The 11,110-nt window shown below is 44.3% G+C and overlaps 1 protein-coding gene across 1 annotated transcript; it reads left to right on the top strand.

Moving 5' to 3' along the window:
• cyyr1 (cysteine/tyrosine-rich 1) lies at nucleotides 1-10,301 on the top strand. Its single transcript, XM_020482075.2, has 4 exons — nucleotides 1-382; nucleotides 2,623-2,722; nucleotides 5,615-5,775; nucleotides 9,983-10,301. The coding sequence occupies exons 1-4, from the start codon at nucleotides 301-303 to the stop codon at nucleotides 10,114-10,116; spliced, it is 477 nt and encodes a 158-aa protein (XP_020337664.1). The 5' UTR covers nucleotides 1-300; the 3' UTR covers nucleotides 10,117-10,301.
• The last annotated feature ends 809 nt before the right edge of the window (nucleotides 10,302-11,110 follow it).

Here is an 11,110-nt window from a genome sequence, read left to right as displayed (position 1 = left end):
GAAGAAAACAGCGAGGAAAGAGTGAAGGAAACACTATCAGGGATACGAACACATGGAAGAAGAAACGAATGAGACTTTTCATTCTGATTTGAGCAATTTTATGACTGGAGCAAAGATTCATTCATGTGCGTTCATGGCTCTCTTCGATTGTACTTTTTAGAGAACTCCGTTTAATTGCTCATATCAGCGAGGTTTCGGCGAGCGACTATGTCCCATAGTCTTTTTAGGCGCATATCGATGGAAAACGCGGACGTCGTCGTTTGGGAATAACTGTGAGCAACATTTAGAACAAGTAGGCCTATGCTATCAGTCGATATGGGAAGAACAGAGGCAGCGGGGTGGAAATTCCTACGGGACTCTCTCCTACTTTGTCTTTTTGCCGGTAAGAGTTCGTTCATTTGTCCCTGGTTCTCTAGGATGCTTTATCGTCTTTAACGTGCGCAAATGTTTTATTCTCATCAAAAGTGTTCCTTTAACAACGGGTTACTTTTTTTGATTAGGCTAATTGTGAATGTGAACTCCTCAACCCAATGCAACGATGGTTTCACAACGTAAACGAACGGTAGCTATATCGCAAAAATACGTGCTTTAAAGTAGCCCGTCACTAACTTAGACATACTACCGTTAATTTACTCAATGGTAAAAGAGTCCCTGGGTAAATAAAACTACTGTAGTTTACTGTACGTGTCGCCACTTCTACAATGAAAAAAGGCTCAATTGAGTTTTAATCTCGCAAATGTAACCCAACAATTCGCATAAAACTTCAAATACATAGAGGAAAAAAGTGTGTGCGAGCTTGGGGGGGGGGGGGGGGGGGGTACAAGCCTTGCTCGGCGCTAGTCGCAGAACTATACTGTCATTGTCCCCAGCGTAAAAAGCGACAGGACGTGGAGGTAAGGAGCTAGACCTCAAGGGACCACCCATATAGACTCCCATCCTTGGATGACATGCACATTAAAGTAGTTACACTCCACACTTCACAGGGAGAAATATGTTGGCAGCCCAAATGGCGCCCTATTCCCTACACAGTGCACTACTTTTGACCAGAGCCCCATGGTCAAGGCTGCTATTATAAGCCCACACAGCCTTTTCAGGGTTGGAAAATACAATCTGCCATCAGTTTGGAGGGATGTGTTGTAAATACACCAGCTTTTGAACAAAGTGAGAATAAGGCTGGAATGAAGATGGAAATCCTTGAACACACACCAGTAATTTGTGGCAGTTTGCTTGAAGGTTGAGAAACAGCAGGGCTGTGTCTGGGTTAAATTATCTGGGGGTTGAGGAGGGCAAACACCTAGATATAGGACACACGTCCTTTAGACAGACAGTGTGCGTTCAACTACTCTGTAAATAATAATCAAATACAAAACCACAAGGAGTGTTTCCAAATGTCCTTTATTTCAAGTGCTTTCTCATTTTGAGGCCACTCTCCCAAAGCCACCCCCTTCATTTCAAGTTGTCACGTATCCATGTGTCTCCACTGAAGGACTCTCACCACCAGAGGCCGGATTCACAAAACATTACTTACGAAAAAAACGTAAGAGATTTCTTCTTAAGAAGGTTTTGTGAATCCAGCCCCAGCTCTCCAGGGCCTCAGAGTGCCTGTAACCTTCAGTGCTTCATCTTTGTCATGCTCACATACACACACACAGGTTTACACATTTTTATATGACATTTAAGTAATTTAGCAGATGCTCTTATCCAGAGCAACTTACAATGAGTGCATTTATCTTAAGATACTGTCGCTAGGAGAGACAACACATCACAATCGTTTCCCTCAACAAAGTATTTATCAGAAAAGTCAGTTCAAGTGAGAAAAGAGGAGTGCCTTTTTTTTACACTCACACACACACACACACACACACACACACACACACACACACACACACACACTCCCCACCCAACCAAGGCTAACAGGGTATACAAAGGGGAAATCTTTGGTGAGAGAGAGGTAACGGCAGGTTCAGACTAGTGCAGAGAGAGAAAGAACACAGAGGTGAAGTTAGTGAATAGTGTAGTTGACTAAAAGTATACACTTTCACCTTAAAAATATATATTTTCTGAAATTCTTTGGATGATCTCCATTCACATAACCCTGTTGTCACACAACTCATCTTATTGTTATCACCCTTTTTGTTGTGTTGTGTGCTTATCAGTTTATGTTTAGCTCCCACTCTACAGGATGAACACCTTTTAAGGCTTAATAAGGCTTAATAAACCCTCTATAAGGACTATATATTTCCACTTATCAAATACCTTAGTTCTTGTTTTTTGAGTTTAAGTGCAATTACTCTAGTGAAAAAAAAACTCTTAAGTTAAAGCCTTGATCTTAGTGACATTTCCATGTTTAGAAAAGGTTCAATTAAGCAAAAGACAAAGTTTAAAGTGTATCTACCGATGCTACTCTCCATTATGTTTTGAACCTTTAGTAATATGAAAACAGCATTGTGATCTTGCCCTTTAAAGGGTTTTGGAAAATCTTGATTCCAAAGAGCACACTCTACCTTTCTCTCAGCATATTAGATGCAGGGTGTGTGTGAGTGTGTGCATGTGTCCGTAGTAGAGGTAGGTGTGAGTGTGTGTGTGTGCGTCGCCATATAATGTATTGCATCTCTCCTGCAGGTCACAGTGAGGCCCAGTGTGATGGCTGTGTGGAGTACTGCTGTGAAGGCTCTCCCCCTTTCTGCTGCTCCTACTACGCCTTTATGGGAGATGTCCTCTCGTAAGTATACACACATATGCTCACACACAATGTCACCTTCTATACATATGCACATACTCAGTCACCCTCAGTCGATAAACACACACTCACCAACTACACACACACACACACACACACACACACTCACACACACACACACACACACACACACACACACACACACAATCACTTCTCCTCTACTTCACCACCTGCCCTTTCCACATGCAGTGTATGGCACCTCTGAGAGATTTGACCTTCGTCATTTGGCTCAAGACAGCTTGCCTCTCGCTTTCTCAATCCTCCTCACCAGTCCACCTATGGAGTATAACACATGCTACCTGCTACAGTCCACCAATGAAGAGGATAATGGTATTAAAGTGTTGTGTAAGCATGGAACATTAATTAATGCCACGGTTCAAATTCCCAAATTCACCATTTTCACACCATAAAGTTGATGCTAAATAAGTGGGGGTTTCACAAAAAAGTGCTATTGAATAGGCCCATTGAATGTGGACTCATTTTATCTAGCCATATAATGTAGCTCTTTCAAGGCCATGGTTATGGACCCACCTGGCGATCTGTTCACCGTTTGCCCTAGCCTGACTCCCCCTGTCTGGTCTCCCCCGGTCTGGTACCCCCCCCCCCCCCCCTCTCCCGAGCTTTTGCTCGCCTCCAGCACACATGCACTGTTGGGGCGGGTGACTCTGAATTTACAATGGCTAGCCCCAAGTCGTTATATATTTATTTTTTTTCCTGTGCATTTTGCTGTCCTCTGCCGTGCCTTGATTGTATTACTGTTGATGATATCTGGAAATGTGCATGTACACCCTGGCCCATCTACTGTTGCTAGCCCCAATTCTGACTTGGGCTCTGATATCTGCTTCACTGATTTCTGCTCCCGTAAAAGCCTGGGTTTTCTGCACGTTAACACTAGAAGATTATTACCTAAAATGGATAAATTGGAAGTGTGGGTTCACAGCTCCAATCCAGATGTGTTGGTCATTACTGAGACACGGTTAAGGAAGAGTGTTTTGAATACTGATACTTTCTGGTTATAACCTTTAAAGGCAAGACAGATCTTCCAAAGGTGGGGGAGTGGCAATCTTTACCAAGGATCACCTTCAGTGCTCGGTTGTCTCCACCAAGTCTGTCCCCAAACAATTTGATTCGCTGGTTTTAAGTATTAAACTTTCAAATAGCTCTTTGTTGACTGTTGCTGGGTGATATCGTCCTCCATCAGCACCAGCCTGTACCCTACCTGCCCTAAGCTCTCTCCTGGCCCCTTACACCAAGTCTGAATTTGTCCTGCTAGGTGACCTAAACTGGGACATGCTTAAACCACCTGACCAAGTCCTAAAGCCATGGGACTCCCTAAATCTTTCTCAGATTATTACCAATCCCACAAGGTATGACTCCAAACACCCAGAAAAGGCTACAGTTCTCTCTGTAACAGTTCTCGCTCTGTGGGTCTAACCCAAAGAAGTTCTGGAAAACTGTTAACGACCTGGAGAATAAACCCTCCTCCTCACAGCTACCCATGTCCCTTAAAGATGATGGTGGGGTTGTTACTGACAAGAAGCACATGGCTGAGCTCTTTAATCGCCACTTCATTAAGTCAGGATTCCTACTTGACTCAGCCATACCTCCTTGCCCATCCAACAATTCCTCATCTACCACCCCTTCTAATGCGACTATCCCCGATGCTTCTCCCTCTTTCCCCCCTGCCCCGCTACAAAGTTTCTCCTTGCAGGCAGTCACTGAGTCCGAGGTGCTAGAAGAGCTCCTGAAACTTGACCCCCCAAAAAACATCTGGGTCAGATGGTTTAGACCCTTTCTTCTTTAAGGTTGCTACCCCTATTATCGCCAAGCCTATCTCCAACCTTTTTAAACTGTCTCTACTTTCTGGGGAGATTCCCATTGCTCGGAAGGCAGCCACGGTTCGTACTTTATTTAAAGGGGGAGATCAAGCTGATCCTAACAGTTCTATTTTGCCCTGTTTATCAACAGTGTTGGAAATACTTGTCAATAATCAACTGACTGGCTTTCTTGATGTCTATAGTATTCTCTCTGGTATGCAATATTATACCTGCTCAGGATGTGTCACTGCAACCTTAAAGGTCCCCAATGATGTCACCATTGCCCTTGATTCTAAGCAATGTTGTGCTGCTATTTTTATTGACTTGGCCAAAGCTTTTGATACAGTAGACCATTCTATTATTGTGGGCCGGCTAAGGAATAAGGTGTCTCTGAGGGGTCTTTGGCTTGGTTTGCTAACTACCTCTCTCAAAGAGTGCAGTGTATAAAGTCAGAAAATCTGCTGTCTCAGCCACTGCCTGTCACCAAGGGAGTACCCCAAGGCTCATTCCTAGGCCCCACGCTCTTCTCAATTTACATCAACAGCATAGCTCAGGCAGCATAGCTGCCCCTCCCCGAATTTTGCTTTCTTAGTGTCCAACAAGCTTTCTCTACCTTAACCCTGTTCTGAACACCTCCAAAACGAAGGTCATGTGGTTTAGTAAGAAGAATGCCCCTCTCCCCACAGGTATGATTACTACCTCTGAGGGTTTAGAGCTTGAGGTATATAAAAAAAAAAAAATTATCCCATCCCCGCAGGACGTCTTTTGCCTTTTTAGTTAAATAAAGGCTAAATAAACGTTAAAAAGCACGTTTTCCCTCAACAAAGTAGTTTTTAACAAAATAGCCTTTTTGTGGGAGGCGGTGTCTGTGGGATTTATTTAAGAAACTCTTTAAAGAGGTGAATTGAAATTCCATGCAGAATTGATTTGTGAGAAGATTCATTGGATGAGATGACTTACCAGCAGCCACGAACTAGAATGAAAAGGTGAGCATTCAGTCAAAGTGACTAACGTGTTTGTGTGTGTGCATGCATGTGTGTATGTGTGCGCTTTCTAGGGGCACGGCGATCTCAGGCATCGTGTTTGGTGTGGTGTTTCTGATGGGAGCGCTGGCGGCCTTCTTCCTGTGTGTGTGCATGTGTGTGAAGAACGGGCGAGGGGCCCAGGTGGACGTGTTCAACACCTCCTACATCAACACTGTGTCCCAGGGCTACCCAGGTAAGACTGATCTAGGATCAGGTCCCCTATGTCCATATAATCTTATTCATTATGATCTAAAATGATAAACTGATACTAGGTCATCTTTCAGGGTCCATATAGTTTAAAGTTTTATTACAGTACAGTGAAATGCTTAAAGGTCCAATGCAGCCATTTTTATCTCAATATCAAATCATTACCAGGTAACAACTAAGTTCCTTACTGTGATTGTTTTCCATTCAAATGGCAAAAGGGAAACAAGCTTCTTACCAAAGAGCAATTTCTTAAGCAAGAATTTTGCTAGGACTGTCTGGAATTGGTCTGAGTGGGGAGAGGAAAACTGAAAAAGATCTGTTATTGTCAGAGAGATTTGGAACTCTTTTTTTATTAGACTTTTAACTACACTGAACAAAAATATAAACACAACATGTAAAGTGTTGGTCCCATGTTTCTTGAGCTGAAATAAAAGATCCCAGAAATGTTACTCTAAATGGGCATTATCATCATTTTCACAGTATTATTCTATATACACTGCTCAAAAAAATAAAGGGAACACTAAAATAACACATCCTAGATCTGAATGAATGAAATATTCTTATTAAATACTTTTTTCTTTACATAGTTGAATGTGCTGACAACAAAATCACACAAAGATTATCAATGGAAATCAAATTTATCAACCCATGGAGGTCTGGATTTGGAGTCACACTCAAAATTAAAGTGGAAAACCACACTACAGGCTAATCCAACTTTGATGTAATGTCCTTAAAACAAGTCAAATGAGGTGTGTGGCCTCCACGTGCCTGTATGACCTCCCTACAATGCCTGGGCATGCTCCTGATGAGGTGGCGGATGGTCTCCTGAGGGATCTCCTCCCAGACCTGGACTAAAGCATCCGCCAACTCCTGGACAGTCTGTGGTGCAACGTCGCATTGGTGGGTGGAGCGAAACATGATGTCCCAGATGTGCTCAATTGGATTCAGGTCTGGGGAACGGGCGGGCCAGTCCATAGCATCAATGCCTTCCTTTTGCAGGAACTGCTGACACACTCCAGCCACATGAGGTCTAGCATTGTCTTGCATTAGGAGGAACCCAGGGCCAACCGCACCAGCATATGGTCTCACAAGGGGTCTGAGGTTCTCATCTCGGTACCTAATGGCAGTCAGGCTACCTCTGGCGAGCACATGGAGGGCTGTGCGGCCCCCCAAAGAAATGCCACCCCACACCATGACTGACCCACCGCCAAACCGGTCATGCTGGAGGATGTTGCAGGCAGCAGAACGTTCTCCACGGCGTCTCCAGACGTCTGTCACATGTGCTCAGTGTGAACCTGCTTTCATCTGTGAAGAGCACAGGGCGCCAGTGGCGAATTTGCCAATCTTGGTGTTCTCTGTCCAATGCCAAACGTCCTGCACGGTGTTGGGCTGTAAGCACAACCCCCACCTGTGGACGTCGGGCCCTCACACCACCCTCATGGAGTCTGTTTCTGACCGTTTGAGCAGACACATGCACATTTGTGGCCTGCTGGAGGTCATTTTGCAGGGCTCTGGCAGGGCTCCTCCTTGCACAAAGGCGGAACTAGCGGTCCTGCTGCTGGGTTGTTGCCCTCCTACGGCCTCCTCCACGTCTCCTGATGTACTGGCCTGTCTCCTGGTAGCGCCTCCATGCTCTGGACACTACGCTGACAGACACAGCAAACCTTCTTGCCACAGCTCGCATTGATGTGCCATCCTGGATGAGCTGCACTACCTGAGCCACTTGTGTGGGTTGTAGACTCCGTCTCATGCTACCACTAGAGTGAAAGCACCGCCAGCATTCAAAAGTGACCAAAACATCAGCCAGGAAGCATAGGAACTGAGAAGTGGTCTGTTGTCACCACCTGCAGAACCACTCCTTTATTGGGGGTGTCTTGCTAATTGCCTATAATTTTCACCTGTTATCTATTCCATTTGCACAACAGCATGTGAAATTTATTGTCAATCAGTGTTGCTTCCTAAGTGGACAGTTTGATTTCACAGAAGTGTGATTGACTTGGAGTTACATTGTGTTGTTTAAGTGTTCCATTTATTTTTTTGAGCAGTGTATATAAAACATAAGAAAATCAAATTTTTGACTGCACTGGTCCTTTAACCCCTTACACTTGTGAAAATTGGCTGATATGGATAGGGACAAATTTATATATTTTAAAAAAAGAATAACTATACATAGCATATGCATGAGCATGGTAGCAATTGAAAGAGAACACTTTGGAGATTATGGGGAAATTTATCAGACCAAAGGTGAGGACAAAACTGTTCACCTTACACGAGACTGATTCCAAACATTACACTGTTAATTTTACGTGCATCTTACATTTACTTTACTTTCCATTGAAATGACGTGGAAACATCAGTGTGTGCCCCGTTGTCAGCTAAGTTATAAAATACGATCTTACGGTGTCAGGCTTTCAAAAGGCACCGACAAATAGTAATTTTGATGCACATAGAAGGGAGTCATTAGTGCATTCAGGTGCATGTTTAAATAACACTAAAAATGGGACATTGTACATCAAATGCCTGTTTGCTTAAGACTGATGCCATGCAAGCGCTTACACATGCATACACACACTTGCATTGAAACGAACACGCCTGCACACACACGGGGGCACACATACACAAATGTAAATAGTGCCACACGTGCACACAAACGCATACAGTTGGCCTTGCTGTCGTGATTTTTGTTGTCTTTGATGCCTTTTTTTGCGTTGCTGTTTTCTGTTGTTGTTTTCCTTTGTTTTTGTATTTTTTCTCTTTTGTTCTTTTTGTTGGTTGTTGGCGCATTGGGTCTGTCGGTGGTGGTTTTGGTTGGGTTGGAGGGGGATGGTGACGGGTGGGGAGTGGGGGGAGGTTTTTCGAGGGGGACTTGTGGGGGGTTTCTTGGGTGGTTGAAGGTAAGCTCTCGAGGGGAACTGTGGGGGGGGGGGGTCTTGGAAGGTTGGAGGCCTGGCGTTTGGGAGCTTGGGCCGGTGGCCAAGAGGTCGCTGGTTCGGGTCTCCGATTTGAATGGGTGGGGATCTGAATGCCAAGAGAGTTCAAAGCTGTCATTAAAGCAAAGAGTGGCTACTTTGAACAATCTAAAATCTAAAATATATTTTGATTTATTTAACACTGTTTTGGTTACTACATGATTCCATATGTGTTATTTCATAGTTTTGATGCCTTCACTATTATTCTTCTTCAATGTAGAAAATAGTAAAAATAAAGAAAAACCCTTGAATGAGTAGATGTGTCCACCAAACTTTTGACTGGTACTCTACAGTCAGTGCATATAGTCCTTGGTGGGGGTGGGCAGCTATTGTCTATCTGTATTGAAGTCCCATTGCTTGGAAGTCTCATAAGCTGCCTCTGAGCCTGTTGGTACGAGACCTGATACTCTGGTACCGCCTGCCGGACGGAAGAAGAGAGAACAGGGGTGGCTGGAGTCTTTGGTATTTTTTAGAACTTCCTTAGACACTGCTTGGTGTGTATGTCCTAATCTTATTCATTATGGTCTAAAAGGGCAAACTGATCCTAGCTCAGCTCTCCTACTCTGAGACACTTTATGAACACAGGCCGTAAAACTGCTCCTCTACTAACTTGCTGAACAGAAAATTGCCCGGCCACCAATTTACCCATTTCCCTGCAGTGCAATGATTCCACCAATAGAGGACATTGCTCCTCCACCAATGATCAACACATACTGAAGTCTAGAACGTTTCTACCAGTGGAGGCTGCTGAGGGTAGAACGGCTCATAACAATGGCTGGAATGGAGACAATGGAATGGTATCGAACATGTGGTTTCCATTGGTTGATACCATTCCATTGACTCCAGTGGAGTCTGGTGGGAGGAGCTATAGGAGGACGTGCTCATTGTAGTAGCTTGAATGGAATCAATGGAACGTGGTTCCCATATGTTCATTTTGTGTTTTTATATGTGTTTGATATGAGCCTGTCCTCCTATAGCTGCTCCCAACAGCCTCCTCTGATTGACTCCATTCCAGCCATTACTATGATCCGTCATCTCAGCAATCTCCACTGGTTTCTACAGCCCCAGCAAAACAGATACAATGACATAGCAGGGTCTGTTGTACTTCTATGTTGTATGTGTGTAGTATGTGTGTATTGGCAATCTTTATTTATCCATCAACTACTGATAACAAACATGCACTTTTCTCTCTCTGCGTCTGTCTGTCTCTCTCTCTTTCTCCAGGACCCCCACCTCCCTACACCTATGACTATGAGATGTACCCTTCGGCCATGCGCCCCCCTCCCTACACCCCCACCCCACCTAGGACAGACAGCTACTCCCCTCCCCCTCCGTATCCGGGCTGTAATCGCAAATGACTTGAAGACAAAATGGAGAGTCCTGACCAGGCTACTTGCCTTTCTGAAGGAGCACATCATGGATTAAGCTTATGCAGTGTATTAGCAGGGAAAGATGAGACTGTACGCATATCCTTTCGAACCCCTGGGTCACTTAAAATAACTGCATGTGGACTGGACCACTTTGACCTTTTCTTGTGGGTGTGACTGGGTCAATTAAACTGATTGGTGTTTTGTGTGTGTGTGTGGGGGGGGGGGGGGGGGTGAAAACCTCTGAATCACTTAAAATGACTGTGTGGACTGATCCACTTTTGAACATTTGATGTGCGGGTCAATCCAACTGATCAGCTTGTCGGGGGTGAAAACCACTAGTAGTATTTGACTCATATTCTATGTCAATGAATATGAGTGAGGGGACAAAGTACGTAACTTTATTTGAAGATGTGGATCTTTTTTGTACCATTTCTCTGGTAGAGATGTCTGTTAGCTGGCTTTCCTTTAGGCCAGGTGCTCTTCCCTATCTTATTTCAACAAGGCAAAGGAGAGAAAACTGTAGCCTAGTCCTAGATATGTTTGTGCTCTATTGCCAATTCCTTTATGTGGCAATGACCTGAGGACATGGCGAGACAGCACAAACAAATCTGGGACCAGTCAAGGAAAACTGTGTAAAACTATGAATTGTACCGTAGAAACAGGATGGTAAACATACGGCTCCTTGGTGAAGTTTCCCCTAGGTACAGATCTAGTATCAGCTTCCCCTTCTCCCAATCCCAACCTTAACTATTAGTGGAGATACTACAAAACTGACCCAAGATCTAACATCTAAATCAAACTTTATTTGTCACATGCGCTGAATACAACAGGTATAGACCTTACTGTGAAATGCTTACTTACTGGGCCGTACGCACTACCCTCTGTAGCGCCTTACGGTCAGATGCCGAGCAGCTGCCAAAGCAGTTGTTGATGCAACCGGTCAGGATGCTCTTGATGGTGCAGCTGTATACATTTTTGAGGA

This window comes from Oncorhynchus kisutch, linkage group LG5, assembly GCF_002021735.2.
Source record: "Oncorhynchus kisutch isolate 150728-3 linkage group LG5, Okis_V2, whole genome shotgun sequence".
Lineage (NCBI taxonomy): Eukaryota > Metazoa > Chordata > Actinopteri > Salmoniformes > Salmonidae > Oncorhynchus > Oncorhynchus kisutch.
This window is presented reverse-complemented; position numbering and strand designations above follow the sequence as displayed.